This window comes from Oryctolagus cuniculus, chromosome 4 (genome assembly GCF_964237555.1).
Source record: "Oryctolagus cuniculus chromosome 4, mOryCun1.1, whole genome shotgun sequence".
NCBI classification, from domain to species: domain Eukaryota; kingdom Metazoa; phylum Chordata; class Mammalia; order Lagomorpha; family Leporidae; genus Oryctolagus; species Oryctolagus cuniculus.
This window is the reverse complement of record NC_091435.1, coordinates 140118929-140135034: the sequence shown is the minus strand read 5'-3', so window position 1 is coordinate 140135034 and position 16106 is coordinate 140118929. Positions and strand designations below refer to the sequence as shown.

The 16106-nt window shown below is 48.7% G+C and overlaps 1 protein-coding gene across 2 annotated transcripts in view; it reads left to right on the top strand.

Annotated features, from left to right (window-relative positions):
• The window catches only part of LOC100358019 (uncharacterized), a 72183-nt gene that overhangs the window by 46536 nt on the left and 9541 nt on the right, over window positions 1-16106 (top strand). For both annotated transcript variants that reach the window (XM_017346669.3, XM_070072735.1), the window contains exons 8-9: window positions 9898-10033; window positions 14815-14921. In XM_017346669.3, the coding sequence (XP_017202158.3) occupies window positions 9898-10033; window positions 14815-14921 (243 nt within the window). The remainder of the gene's footprint in view (window positions 1-9897; window positions 10034-14814; window positions 14922-16106) is intronic.

Here is a 16106-nt window from a genome sequence, read left to right as displayed (position 1 = left end):
TGAGATACACATTACAAAACCAATAACTACACAGGCTAGCCCCTATCAAGGGCCACACATGGATATCAGGTTCAGAGAAAGGTATTTGCCCTGGGAATGGAGCTGGGGAGAGACTTTGTGAATAAGATGGCCTGGTGCAGAAATGAAGGAAGGACTTAGGTGAGGAAGTGAGACAGGTAGAGTGGACAGTGAGAGAGAGAGAGAGAGAGAGAGAGAGAGAAAGAAAGGTCTTCCTTTTCCGTTGGTTCACCCCTCAACAGCCACTGCGGCCGCAAGAGCCAGGTGCTTCTCCTGGTCTCCCATGCGGGTGCAGAGCCCAAGGAGTTGGGCCATCCTCCACTGCACTCCCAGGCCACAGCAGAGAGCTGGACTGAAAGAGGGGCAACCGGGACAGAATCCGGCACCCTGACCGGGACTAGAACCTGCCGTGCTGGCGCCGCAGGCAGAGGATTAGCCTATTGAGCTGCGGTGCCAGCCGATGTATCAAACTTTTAATCCAGGGTCTTGCCTCCCCTAGAAGTAGAAACACTGTGCATAGAATAGGAACAGAGTTTATTGGCAGTGCGGAAATAAAGGTACACTCGCTTGCCAATGTGGCTGCCCCACGCTGAAAACACCCAACATGAGCAGGCCAAAGAACTGCCCATAAACTAGAGAGCAAAGAACACCGACCACGGTACCTGTAAGCGGGAAGGCCCGTCCGAGACACGGAGAGCAGTAGAAAGGTCCCCGGGAGCTCCGCAGTGGAAGAGCGCACCCCGCGGTAGAAAGGGAGCAGACCACACCACTTCCCCCTTCCACCATCTTTATAAGGAAGCGGGTGGTACCCTAATTGGGTATGCAAATAGCATGGGATCTTAACAGGTGCCCTGGTCCCAGATGTGACAGATGCATCCTGGGAAGGTAGACGTATCAAACCAACAGTGAAAGAGAGAGCATCATTAAGTATGCAGGATTCAATAGTTCCAATTCACCTAAACTACCCGGCTGTTCATCCCGTATCAGAAGGACTTACGTGAGGAAGAAGCGGCTCAGCAATGCAAGCTACGATCCCCCAAATTCAGAACAAGAAGATGCAGGGATCCACAGAGGCAATGGCCCTCATTAAGAAGGACCTCACATGGCAGCCAAGGGTTTGGATTTAACCCAATTGACAGTGGGAACTGTTAACCTCCTGTCTCCCAGTCTTTGTCTCAAATCAATAGGCAAGCGCTGTATCTAATACATAGGCACTGTATTTTGCTTTTCCAGAGACTACAAAGCCATCAAAAGAGAGCTCCCCACACTAGACAATGGCTTTTGCATTGTAGGGTGTTGGGGGTGGGGGTGACTGTGGTCTTTGTTGGAAGAGTTCTACTTATTTCAAATTAAAGGGGCAGGCTGAGCTCATTTACATTCACCTCCCGGGTGAGGAGGCCAGATGGCTTCCATTTGGTCCTAATTGGAAACAGCCAAACGGTTCTCATGCACACCCCCTTGTGGACAGGAAGCTTTTGGTGTGCCGCATGGAAAGTTGTCCCTTCAATAATGCATGCGTCACAACTCCATTCAAAGAGAACCCTGGCACTCCTTGTGAGAGGAGTTCCCATTTGGAGTAATGATTACAAGAACTCGGCAGCTTGGCATTGAGCAACCATTCACAGGTTGAGAGAAGGAGCCAAACACTCCATTCCCATGCTTGTAGAAGTTAGACGTGTTGGTCCAAGCCAGTCCTGCCTCAGAGCACCACTGAGCGTGAAGAATCATGAGTCCAGGGACTTCAGAAGCACCCAGAGCTCACGCCAACCCAGACTGCTGGGTGTCACCCGCCAGGTTCTCAATCAGGTTGGAGGGGAGGCTGGAGATTGGGCATTTCCATCAGTTTCCAGCTGCTGTGGCTGCAGCAGCAGCCCAGAGACCACACTCTAAGAACCGCTGTTTTAGACTTGAGAAGATCAGCTTGACTGCATATTGGGTAGCTTTTCGCTGCTACAATGAAATACCTGAAAGAAGCTAACTAGAGGAAAAGAAAAACTTTAATTTGGCTCTCGATTCTGAAAGCTCACAATCTGACACTGGGTGGCCCCATTTGCTGCATCTGATGATGGTGTTCTTGGCAGAGTCCCAGAGTGGCACAACGCATCACATGGCAGAGACCAGGAGGGCGCATCTGTCTAGACCTCTGCGTGTAAAACCACAAGGAGGGATTGCATCTTGGTGGGGGGTGGGGGTGGGGGTGGATACCATCCAAATGCCCTAACCTGACACAGTCACTCTGCAAAGGCCTAACCCTTCAACACTATAATTAGATTAGGTTTCCACTCTCTTAGCACCATTCACGTAAGACTCTGGGGACCAGGCTTTCAGTACATGGGTCTTTAGGGGACATTCAACACCCAAACTGATATCCAAGCCATAGCAGCTGCTCTTGATCGATGTCGCTCAGTGAAGAACTTTAGAAGGCAAAGTGACGCCCTTAATGTCTCTTCTTTGTCCTGGAAACTACAGAACAAACAGGGGCGGACTCATTGCTCTTCCATCTTCACTGTCTCATCCATATCTACTTGAGCTCACCTCCAAGTCCCAAGACTCTGTACCAAGAACAGGCAGGAGCTGGGAACCAGGGCCTGCAGGTTCCCCAGCCCTCAGGTGGCAGACATCTGGCTTGGCCCTTGCCAGTAGCAAACATGTGAGGTCCATAAAGAGCCAAAAGATAGCTGCACTTGTCAGCTGTTCATCACTTTAACTAAAATACCTGGAAGGAGCAACTTGGGAGGAAAGAAGGTTTGCTTGAGCTTCTGGTTTCCAAAGTTGACGGTGCAAGATCAGGCTGCCTGTTCCACTCCCGGCCCAAGCCCCACACCATAGTCGCCAGGGCTGTTATAATTCTAGAAGACTTAGAACAGGGAGGGCCAGAATATGACTTAGCGATGTAGAGGGACCAAATTCCAATGATAGCATGGTCCACCCACAAGCTTGGGACCTTTTCTACAGTGTCATGCCGCTCAAGCGGCAAGTTCACGTCTCCAAATAAGGCCATATTGCATCTATCATAGCCACAGGCCACAGAAAAGCCAGCAGTATTAAGGAATGTAAGGGTCACATTCAAAAGTCAGGATATAATCTTCAAAACAGCCTTATTAGTTCCAAAACAGGAAATTACTGGTGATACTCCTGAAATTATTTCATTTGGAGTTCCATCAGTTAAACAATGGAGGCCTCTATAGATAGATCTCAAAGTCAAGGGTGTGACTCATTCACATTTTGCTTTCTTGGGTCTTGTAATCAAGCCAACAGACTTCATGTCTGGTTTACAAGACTGGGAATTACACAGGAAATTACACATATTCCTTGTCAATGGAAAGAGGCTATTTTTAAAAATCCAGCATTAGGAGAAGGTCCTTCCAGGACCTGGCATGCCCGGATGAACATCAAAGTAGTTCCAAGGCAGAGCAATCTGACGCCCTCTGAAATCTACAACATCTACCTGTTCCAGGCGTCCTAGAAGAGGCCAGAAGGTTGGGGAGATGAAGAATCCTTCTGGGGGGTGGGGGGTGCTGGTTCTGTGAAGATTACACTTGATCTTTGGATACTGGCCCACATAAACAGAGTTCTCCCTGGAAGGAATGAGAAGAGGTTTGTCAAGAGGGTAAACAAGGGCATTCCAGGGCCAGGGGACCACATGTGAACAGGCTCAGGGGTGCCTGAAGTGTCTAGGATCTGGGAAGTAGGACATTTCAGAGTGGACGTTTGGAGAGTGGCCAGAGATGTGGCTGAAAAGGTTGGGGATCCACATGGCCAAAAGCCATGAATGCTATAAGTCGTTGGGCTTTCCCTGGTGTGTAAAGCAGAGCCCTGATGGTTTTGAAGCATGACAGTGACAGAGGTAACTGATTTAACACATACACACACCAAAAAAAAAAAAAAAAGAATTATTTTTATTTTGAAAGGTAGAATTACAGAGAGAAAGAGGGACAGAGACAGAGATCTTCCATCCACTGGTTCACTCTCCAAATGGCTGCAATAGCCAAGGCTGGGCCAGGCTGGAGCCAGGAGCTTCATCTGGGTCCCCTACATGTGTGCAGGAGCCCAAGGACTTGGGCCATCTTCTACTGCTTTCCTAGGTTCATTAGCAGGGAGCTGGATCAGAAGTGGAAAAACTGGGACTTGAACTGGTACCCATTTGGGATGCTGGCATCGCAGGTGGCGGGTTTATCTACTATGCCCCAATGCCAGCCCCAAAAACTAGTTTTTGGAAGTATCTCAAACAGCTTTGTTTTGGAGAGAAGAACATTTGGAGGATGAGAGACTAGTTAGGAGGCTCTTATCCCAGTTCAGGCTTGAGAGAATGGTGAACCAAGGCTATAGTGATGGAAAAATAAGAGTCTAGATCTATTGGGGGTGGGGGGGTGGAATTGACAAGACATAGTAGCCAGTTCAAGGAGGGCGGCAACAAAGAGTCTACAGTCGGGGACAACTGAGGAAGGCTGGCAACTAACCAAAGAGCAAACAGCAGAAGGCACAGAGTGGGTGGTTCTGTAGAGTGGCTTGCCAGGTGGGGGGGGGGGGTGCTGTCATTATAAATACACATTTGGGAGTGGGCATTTGATATAGCAGTTAAGACATTACCTGGGGCACCCGCTTCTCATATCAGAATAATACCTGGGTCCAAGTCCTGACTCTGCTTCTGACTCCAGCTTCCTGCTAATGCATACCCTGGGGGGCAGCAGGTGGTAGCTCAAGGGATCCCTGGCCCCCACATGGGAGAGCTGGATGGAGTTTCTGGCTCTTGGTTTCAGCCTGGCCCAGTCCTGGCTGTTGTGGACATTTGGGGAGTGCGACAGAGGATGGAAGGTCTCTCTGTGTCTATGTCTGTCTGTCAGTTTCCAAATAAGATGAAAATCAAAGGAAAAAGGCGAGTGATGTCTAATCCTCAGAGAGGCAGTGGCAGAGGGACAAATGCACCCAGAAATCCTGCACCAGCTTGCTCCCACTCCAGGACTCAGGGACTTAGGAACTCCAGAAAGGACACCAGGAAGCAAGGCCCTCACACTTACTGGGCACTGGGTGTCTTGACAGCTATTATTTCGCAATGTTTCTAAAAGATGACCGTTACAGTCTTCATTTTCCCCAGAAGAAACTTGGGTTCAGATCAGTTAAGTGACTTTGAGGAAGTCACACAGCATTTCCCAGAAAGAGGTTCCAAACCTGGGGATCCTGTACCTTTCACTATACCACCCTGCCTCATAGATACACCTGGGCACAGCTCTGCCACTGCTCAGTTCTCTGAGACAGAGGGGAGCCGACTGAAGCAGATGTTGGTGGTGAGCTCCTTTTTGTTTTAAAGAGATATAAGATTCAGTAAAAATGGTTTCTGGTAATTACAACTGGGATGGATTAATGTTACCACGGGCTGCACATGTTTTCTCCCTTATTCCAAGGAATTTCTCTTAACTCAGAAAAAAGAATTCCATTTCGCATGAACTCCAGTTGAACCCAGGAGCAGGAAGCCCCTGCCCCCATGCAACACCAGCCCTCCCACCTTCTAGCAAGGGCACTGTTAACTCATCAAAGGGCTCAGTTCTGGACTGTGGTTTGGAACCAACATTTCCTAAGCCAGTTCTTTCCCATGGGCAAAATGACATCGTTAGCAAATCTCACAGCTGATGGGAGGAGACTTGGGCTGCTCCTCTCACAGGGATGCAAGCCGCACAGGCGGGTCCCGACCTGGAAGCTCCCTTCCTCTCTCAGGTTGCGCCTTGCTGGCTGACTTCCGGTGCGATTGCCGAGTCAGCTTCTCTCCTTGCAAAGCTGAGCAGCTGTGGAGGAGCTGAGCCTTGGGCCTTTGACCCGGTCCTCGCTGGCTCGTGGTCCGTTCTCCTTGGCTTTCTGGCATCCTGAAAGTGGGAGAAAGAAATGAGAGCACGTGTGACCAAGGTCCACATTGCTAATCATCCTGGACAGCCCCCTGAACATTTCAAAGCCATCGATGCTGGTGAAGAGACTTGATGAGTGGGAAAATCATGTTATACACGTGTTCACAAGTGGCTTACAGGCATTATCGTCATCGCTACTTGGCAAGACAATGAACAGTGAGAAAAAATGTCCACAATACAACTGCACTGTACAGTCTGTCACTGATGCATTCGTTCATCTGTTGCACAGACATTGGTTGAATACCTCAGCCGCTCCAGACGCTGTCCTCTCTAGCTTACAAGCATTGCTATGTTCCTCAGAACAGCTGTCACTTGCTGGCACCCCCTTGTCCCGGACGTAAGGACAAATGCGATGTAGACAAATGAGCTTTATCCCTCACGAAACTAAAGGGTGGGCTGGTTTTCATCCCTCCAACTGCGTTCTGAAGGAAAACAAACCTTGGCTATTTCATCCAGCAGATTATATTCATATCCAATTAAATTCTTTTTTATTTTTTGAAAATCTGTTTGAAAAGTAAACTTTCTACTTTTTTTTAACTGGCAAACCAAGATGACCCAAGGGTCTAAATTTGCCATTGTTCCCCAAGTCAGCTTTCCTCTGAGGGCCGAAGGTTCAGACTTGATGATTGTTCTTCCTGGCTCTTCCTGCACACTGGTTGGCATGCACTCACTGTGGGCTCCTTGTCAGATCCTCAGCATCTAGACCAGGGCCTGGCACACCCTATGAACTCAAGACACCCGTTAAATGCTGAAGGAACTCAAGTACAAGAGAGTCTTGTCTGGTCCAGGATTAGGCTCTCAAGTCAACACAATGGGCAAAATTAGTGTATGAGTGTGCATCAAAAAGTTCTTAGAAAATGGAATCATGGGACAGACATTGTGGTACCAAAGGTTACGTTGCCCCATCACACATCAGAGTACTAGTTCAAGTCCCAACTGCTCCTCTTCTGATCCAGCACCCTGCTAACACACCTAGGAGAGCAGTGGAAGATGACACGAGGACTTGGGTCCCTCACACCCAACTGGGAGACTCTGATGCACTGCTAGGCTGCTGACTTAAGCCTGGCCTCGCCTTGTCTGTTGTGGACATTTGTGGAGTGAACCAGCAGATGGAAGAGCTCTTTCTCTCTCTTTCCCTTTCTCTGTCACTCAGTCTTTCAAATACATACATACATACATACATAATACATCTTTAGAAAAATGGAATTGAGAGACCATTTCATTGCAAAAAAAAAAAAAAAAAAAAAAAAAAAAAACCTGAAATCCATGCACACTGAGGGGTCTTCAAAAAGCTCATGGAGGGGCTGGTGCTATGGCTCAGTGGGTTAATGCCCTAGCCTGAAGTGCCGGCATCCCATATGGGTGCCAGTTCGAGACCCGGCTGCTCCATTTCCCATCCAGCTCTCTGCTATGGCCTGGGAAAGCAGTAGAAGACGGCCCAAGTCCTTGGGCCCCTGCACCCATGTGGGAGACCCAGAAGAAGCTCCTGGCTGCTGGCTTTGGATGGCGCAGCTCCGGCCATTGCGGCCAATTGGGGAGTGAACCATTAGATGGAAGACCTCTCTCTCTCTCTCTCTGCCTCTCCTCTGTGTAACTCTGCCTTTCAAATAAATAAATCAATCTTTAAAAAATGGATATTCTGAAAAAAACTGCATGGATTTTTTAATTTTTGTACCAAAATGCTTATCTTTAAATTCCATTTTTCATGAACTTTTTGAAGTCCCTCCATATAGAGGAATGATCCTTTAACATTCTTTAAATTGCCCAATAATACAAATATAGATAAGAAATTACTCCAAGAGGTTCATGGCCAGTGGTAAGTTTATTACAGGGTAAGTTGATTTTAGCATACAAAACTCCTTTCCATCCACTTGTGCCTGTTTTCCCACATGGCTTCTTCCCAGGCTCTAGAACAGCTCATCACTCTTCATTCAGTTGAACCTCCGCCATATTAATTGGACAGTTTAGGGGGTGCACGTAACTTCAAACGGCTGTCAGCCCCCAGAAAGTAATATGGCTCCAGGGCCTCAGAATCAGACTTCCCATCTCACACTGAACAGCTGAGCCTGCACCATGCCCAAGCTATTCCTCGTTCTCCTTCTCCTTTCTGTTCATTCCTTTGCAAAGCTCTGAGCTAGGCCTGGTGTAAACTAATTGTGAATGGGATGCCACTCCATAGCGCTGACGGCTAACTTCACCAAAGCTGGATGGGCCAACAAGGGTGATTCAGACCTTGGCACCCAGGCCTCATAAAGTCTATGAAGGCAGGATGGGCCTTTCTACTTCAAACTTTTTCTTCCGGGGTTCAAAAAATATGATGAATGTTCAACCTTCTTCACAAGGCTGAGTGTTTAGCGGCTAAATTGCCACTTGGGAAACCTGCGTCCCACATCAGAGTGGTCCAGGCTACTCCACTTCGGATCCAACTTCCTGCCAAAGTGATGGCTCTAGTACTTGAGTCCCTGCCACCCACATGGGAGACCCACATTGAGTTCCAGGCTCCTGGCTTCAGCCTGCTCCAGCTCTGAGAGCATTTGGAGAGTGGACCAGGATGCTAGATCTGTCTCTGTGTCTCTGCATTTCAAATAAAATGAAAGCAAATTTTTAAAAAATTTTTAAAGAATAGAATCCCTTTTTAAGGAATATTGCTTCCCTGAGATCAACAGACATCAATGTTCCTCTTCAATCAAAGTATATGGGATCTCCTTTCATGCAGAACAAGTTGGGGTTTGTAGGATGCACTGAGATTAAAACAAGAACTTCAAGTTACACACAGCTCCTTGACTGTATTGCAAAAAGCATCTACTCACACAAGTCCAGTAAGTACAATCGAAAAACAAAATCAGTTTAGCTTGTGATAAAAAGCAGAACTAATATCTTAAAATACTAATATTTAAACTAATATTTAAAATACCAAATTTTAAAATATTCTCTAAGGGGCAGCTGTTTAGTCTAGTGTTTGGCCTAGTGACCAGTTAGGACGGCTGCCTCCTCCTGTTATCAGGAGTGCCTGGGTTCCATTCCTGGCTCTGACTCCTGACTCCAGCCTCCTGCTAATGCAAACCCTGGGAGGCAATGATGATGGCTCAAGTAGTTGGATCCCTGCCATCCATGTGGGAGACCTGAACTGAGTTCCTGGCTCCTGGCTTTGGCCTGCCCATTGCAGGCATTAGGGGAATGAACTAGCAGATGGGGGCACACTCTTGCTCTTGTTCTTTTTTGTTTTCTTTCTAAAAAAGATTTATTGCTTGAGTGATTGATTTAAAAGGCAGAGTGACAAAGAGAGAAAGAATCTTCTATTTCCCCAAATGGCCACAACAGCTGGGTCTGGGCCAAGCTGAATCCAGGAGTTAGGGACTCCATCCTGGTTGCCCACATGAATGGCAGCGACTCAAGCATTTGAGCTGTCTTCCACAGCCTTCCAAGGTGCATTAGCAAGAGGCTGAATTACAAGGGAGCAGTCAGTTGGGGCTGGCACTGTAGCACAGCAGGTAAAGCCACTGCCTGCAGTGCCGGCATCCCACATGAGCAGTGGTTCTAGTCCCAGCTGATCCACTTCCAATCCAGCTCTCTGCTATGGCCTGGGAAAGCAGCAGAAGATGGCCCAAGTCCTTGGGCCCCTGTACCCAAGTGGAAGACCCAAAAGAAGCTCCTGGCTCCTGGCTTTGGATCAGCATAGTTCTGGCCATTGAGGCCATCTGGGGAGTGAACCAGGGGATGGAAGACCTCTCTCTCTCTCTCTCTCTCTCTCTCTACCTCTCTCTGTACCTCTGTCTTTCAAATAAATAAAATAAATCAGAAGAAGGAGAAGGAGGAGGAGGAGGAGGGAGCAGTCGGGACTTGAACCAGCACTCTTACATGTGATGTGGTGTTCCAAGCCATAGTTTAACCTGCTGGGCTACAGTGCTGCTCTCTCTCTCTCTCTCTCTCTCTCTGCCTGCCAAATAAAATAATAACAGGAAATATTCCAATTTTCTTGTAGGAATCAAGAAAAAAGCTAACGGTTCCACTGAAGCTGGCCCGTGGTTAGTGAAGTTGCACTTGGCAGATAACGGCATAGATGGAAAAGGAAAAGAGGGAGCAAATGACCTGTTGGAATTCACTCACAGCTTAACATGGTGAGCAGCCAGCTAGGAGGCTGGACTTGTTCTCCTTCCAAAACTAAGTGTGGGATTAAATCCCGGGGACGGCGGCTCACGGCCACTTCGTGCTGTTCCCAGGTGTCAGCTCTGACACAGAAGCAGTGACCCGTGAGGTCTGTCACCAGGTGAGGCCCACAGTTGTGTGAACCCATCCAGAGGCCTCCGAGACCTGCACAGAAGCCCCCTTTTAAGATCCTGGCAACTAAGGCAGGGCTGACCTCCAGATTTGCCCTCCTTAAGGTCAGGTTGTAAGGAAAAAGGAAGTCATGGGAGCCGGGGCATCAGGGCAGCCCCCTGGGGTGAACACTTCTGTGTTGGTCCCAAAGCCATCCCAACCTCCTCGGGCAGAAAGACACAGCTATTCGCGAAAGCTCCTGGTAAACACACTATTTGCTTGCCATGTTTATCTTGACAACTTTGGGCATCTCCCTGTCCAGCTGCCCTTGCATCCGCACCTGCCGCGGCCAGGCCACAAATTGGGGTTTGCAGCTGCTGCGGGAGAAGCTCGCTGGGTAGGGGGCGCTCCAGGCGACACCCAGCAGTCAGTACTTAGAGTGCCTCACGCCAGAGTCTGAGCTCACAGGCTCCCTGGAGGGCTGTTATTTCAGGAGGAGAAAGTCCCTTCACTTCCGTATTCAGGAGGATGGGAATATCCCCAGAGTGAACAGACTTGCTACTTTTTCTATAATAATTATATTGATAAGCCTCATCTTATTACTCTTTTAATCTATTCCTGAATCTAATGTTATCCTTTTACTATATTGTTAAAATTCTATTGAGGGTTTTTGTATCTACATTCATGAGGTATTACAGATGGATCTGTAGTTTTCTTGTAATGTCTTTGCTGCTGGGATCGGGATAATTCTCACCTTACGGGATGAGTTAGGAATGTTCCCTCTGCCATTTTATAAAATGATCAGTTTGCATTGGCATTGTTTTTTCTTATGAGCATTTAGGAGACTCATCAGTGAAGACATCTAGAACTGGAGCTTTCTTTATGGGAATTTCATTTCCTTGTTTGAGAGGCAGAGAGACAAGGACAGACATAGACACACAGCAGAGAGCGAACGAGCACTCCCGTCCCCTGATTCAGTCCCCAGATGTCCACCACGACCAGGGCTGAGTTGCGCAGAAGCTGAGAGCTGGGCACTCCATCCAGGTCTCTGACGTGGGTGGCAAAAACCCAGTTCCTTGGCCGGCGCCGTGGCTCACTAGGCTAATCCTCCACCTTGCGGCACCGGCACACCGGGTTCTAGTCCCGGTCGGGGCGCCGGATTCTGTCCTGGTTGCCCCCCTTCCAGGCCAGATCTCTGCTGTGGCCAGGGAGTGCAGTGGAGGATGGCCCAAGTCCTTGGGTCCTGCACCCCACAGGAGACCAGGAGAAGCACCTGGCTCCTGGCTTCAGATCAGCGTGGTGGGCCGGCCGCAGCGCGCTGGCCGCTGCAGCCATTGGAGGGTGAACCAACGGCAAAAGGAAGACCTTTCTCTCTGTCTCTCTCTCTCTCACTGTCCACTCTGCCTGTCAAAATAATAATAATAATAATAAAATAATAAAATAATAAAATAAAAAAAAAACAGTTCCTTGAGCCATCCTGGCTGCCTCCCGGGCTCTGCACAGCCAGGCGGCTGGAGTCAGAAGCCACAGCCGCGTGTTGAACTCGGCCTCCTCCTGATCAGGGCCCAGTGGTGGTGCTCTGTGGGGCTGACCCTTCATCCGATCCTGCTCTTGGCGCTGACCACACTAAACACGACCGCAGAACTGGATACGTCATTTGTGGAGCCTCACTGCAAAATGAAAATAGACGGGCCCCTGTTCAATACTATGAAGAAGTTCCAGATGACAGCAGCACGAGAACTAAGCCAAGGAAAGGCTCCTTCAGAGAGAGAGGGGGCACTGCAGACCGCCCCAGCCACACCCCCCGGAGCCGGCTCTGTGCGACCACCCGCGTGAGTGCCAGCAGCAACACGCACCTGTGCTAGCAATACCCGGTTTTCTTGTTGTTCTGACAGCAACTACTTCAATCATTTTGTTCTCTTTAAGACTGGAGAACTATCAGCATTTAAACATCTTTTCTTGGCGTGTCTCAGTCATGTTCCATGGTTATTTTCAAGCCAGCTGTCTGGGTCCGCACTCCCGCACCATGATTTACTGTGGTGTCACAGCAGTTCAGCTAAATCGCTTCTCTTTCCCTTGGTTCCTCATTTGTGAGGGGCCGGCGCTGTGGCGCAGCTGGCACAGTGGGTTAACACCCTGGCCTTAAGCACCAGTATCCCATATGGTCATCGGTTCGAGACCTGGCCGTTCCACTTCTGATCCAGCTCCATGCTATGGCCTGGGAAAGCAGTAGAAGATGGCCCAAGTCCTTAGGTCCCTGCACCCACGTGGAAGACCCAGAAGCTCCTGGCTTCAGCTCCGGCCGTGCGGCCATCTAGGGGGTGAACCAGTGTATGGAAGTCCTCTCTTTCTCTCTCTCTTTCTCTCTCTCTCTCTCTCTCTCTGCCTCTCCTCTCTCTATGTAACCCTGACTTTCAAATAAATAAATAAATCTTAAAAAAAAAATGGGGATAATGACAGTGTCTAACTTGGGAAATGGTTACAGGGTTAAACTGGATAACGTATGGCAGTCCCTCAAGATGTTCTTGGGGAAAAGGAATGAGAGGATCGGGTGTATTCCCGGTGAACTTTCTGATGACCCCTCATATACAAAGTGTTAAATGCAGTGCCCAGAGCTCTGGCCCCTCTGCACAGACGAATTCAAGCAGGCGCCACGGCTGCCCGGTGGATCAGAGGAAGTTCCCTCTGTAGGCCTATGCTTCAAGGCCAGGCCCAACAGAGCTCAGCTGGATTTCAGCTCCACGCATCGCCTTAGCAGGCTGCCTTGTGCTGAGAGCAAGTGCTTCAGCATGCAGATTCGCTGCGCACAGCTGGTGAACAGCGAGCTCTCCCTGAACCCCTAGATCACGTGAGGCCGCGTGGTGCACAGGGTAAATTCACAGCCTCTGATGCAGAGCTGTTGCACCAGGAAGTTCATCTTCTGCAACCCGGGCCCTCCCTCTGAGAGCCTCCTACGTTCCCATGAAGTGACCCTGCTCCCGCCATCTGAAGGAACTGGACACAACCAGACAGAAAGCCAAAGAAGCAGGTCAAGGCCCGACTAGACAGGTGGTCTCTGTGGCAGGAAGACCTTGGAGAGGGAGAGTCTATCTGGGACCATTCAGCTCTGGCCTTGAATTCCGGCTGCTGGATCAGGGTGTGTCCAGCCTCATATTCAGCAGTGACCCCAGCTGAACTGTCACAGCCCCAGCATGTGATCAGGGCCCGGAACTGAGTCACGGGATCACCTCGTTCAGAACACAGGTGGCGTGACAAATGTCTTCTAATCCCTGCCCTTCATTAGCATGCACTTGATGCAAAAGCATCATCGGCATTGTATTTGCAAGATGCTTTTATATCGACTATTTCATTCTGCTTTCACCACAACCTTTTGAAATGGGCAGAACAGCCTTCTTCAGGCCAGTTTTACAGACGAGGCAGATGAGATCCAAGAACACTACCCAGGAACACTTGACTGAGAAGGAAAACTGACCAGGGCCTGGGCCTTCGCCCAGATTCCATGTCCACCCAGGATGCCAGAGACTCCCACAGACCAATCAGCAGGCTAGTGCCAGACCACTGGGGAATTTTCAACAGTCCTTAAAGAGAAATCAGAAAGACTGACATAGTACAGTTAATTTGTCATAAAGCTAAAATCACTTGGTTTAAAAAGATGCCCTTGGGGCCACTGTGGTGCAGTGAGTTAAAGCCCCAGTCTGCAGTGCTGGCATCTCATATGGGCACCGGTTTGAGTCCTGCTTCCACTTCCATTTCCACTTCTGATCCAGCTCTCTGCTGTGGCCTGGGAAAGCAGTGGAAGATGGCCAAGTCCTTGGGTCCCTGCACCCGCGTGGGAGACCCGAAAGAAGCTCCTGGCTTCAGATCAGCTCAGCTCTGGCTGTTGCAGTCACCTGGGGAGTGACCCAGCAAATGGAAGACCTTTTTCTCTCTGTGGCTCTACCACTCCCTATAACTCTTTCAAATAAATAAAATAAATCTTTTTTAAAAATGCCCTTTATTTACAGATAATTCCCTCCTTAATTTTATGTAGAAATATTTTACTTTTATATGTTGTTAGGTGAGAATTGTTATCTGACATATTAAAATCTGCCAAACACTTGTCAGTCCCTTCAGTTTCTTTGTCATTTTTCTGGAATGCAAAATTGGAATGACTGGGAGGTCCTGCAGAACACCCCACGGCATCTTATATTTTCCAGAATGCACTTTACAGGTCTTTCCACTCACGTCACATCATGTTAACATTGTGTAAACAAACAAACAACCCTTCCCGCCCCTCTAACTCTGCTCACTCTTTGGGCAGAGAAGGGCAAGGGCTGAGGAAGGGTGAGACTAAGTGACCCGGAAGCATGTGTCCACGCATGCTTAGAAACAAATAATCAAGGGAGGGTTTGAGGCAGCAAAAAATCCTCATCCTACCAGCTTGTCCTGGGAAAGTATCCAAACCGGAGCGATTACACTGGGGAAAAACTGGATTCAGAATGTCCCCAGTCTCCACGCGGCATCATCCAGGGGTTGGAGTGGAGGAAGATCAGAGAGAAACTCAGCAGAGAGAAAGGCCATGAAGCAAGGGAACTGCGTGGAGTTTCTTTGGGTAATCACACTTGGTACAATGCCGCTTTGTTCTGTCATTTTCTCTGGGCAGCCTGATCAGACACTCTGCCTACTTAAGGGAACTTGACCTTGGAAACAATGGCCTGGGAGAAACGGTGGCTGTTGACATCCTTGGAGCCCTGAGAGCCAGGAAGACAGGTAAAGTGTTTCTCTCCATCTCTTCACATCCACTGACTCCTAAATGCTCACAACTTGCTCCACTTTCTCCACTTAATAACAGGCCCCGAGGGTTAAATAAACTGACCTGGGGGCAGGCCTAGCAATCAGAGTACCTGGGTTTTATATCCACCTCTGACTGCTAACCCTAGCTTCCTGCTAACATAGACCCTGGGAAGCAGCGGTGATGACTCAGCTAACTGGGTTCCTGATACTCACATGAGAGGCCTGGATTATATTCTTTGTGTCTGGCTCCAGGCCCAGCCCCATCCTCCCCAGGGCCTGGAGGTTATTTGGGGAGTGAACCAGCAGATGGGAGCTCTCTCTGCCTCTCAAATAAATAAATGTTTTTTAAAGAATTTATGTCACTAACATAAAGAGGTAAATATATGGCCTGAACTGTGTGATGACCTGGAGCACAGTGTGTCAACTGCCTAGTGATTTGCAGAATTCAGGAACTTGGATGTCATATGTGGCCTTTGATCTAAACAATGAATGTTTTTAAAGTGAAATTTGTTTAATTTTCTCCCTCTTCCATTATCCTCACCTATTCTCCATGAAAGTCTTCTCCCATTTCCTCTTCCCCTTCCAACCCAACCCACAAAGATTTCTCAAACATATCAGTCGGAAAACCCAAGTAACAATCCTCAAAATATTACACTGTGTTTTCTGGATCTTCAAAGAATGGCTAAATCGTGACTGGCATAGGGATAGCATGCGGAATGTTTTATGATCATGGAGTCCTTTGGACATGAGAAAATCCCGAATGGAATGAGTTGCTAATGCTGGCTACCCTGTTCTCTCCTTCACCAACACCATCAGAATTAAAGATGGCTGCTCTTGGTGCTAACCAAGAGGAGGTGAAGAAACATCATTTTAAATGAGGCTCAACAAAAGACATCATTAACAGATTGAAGAATGCAAATTCAACATGAAGAAGAGTAAGCAAGCAAGGGCCGTTTGGCCCAGCAGTTGGTTGCAATGGCCACATCCCCATCAGAGCACCTGGGCTCAATACCTCAATTCAGCTCCTCATTGCAGGGTCCGCCGAACGTGCCTCCTGGGAGGCAGCCGTGACAGCTTGAGTACTTGGATTCCTATCATCCATGTGGCTAAAGCCTGGAGTCAGCCTAGCCCAGCCTTGTCAAGTTATTGGGCAGTGAACCA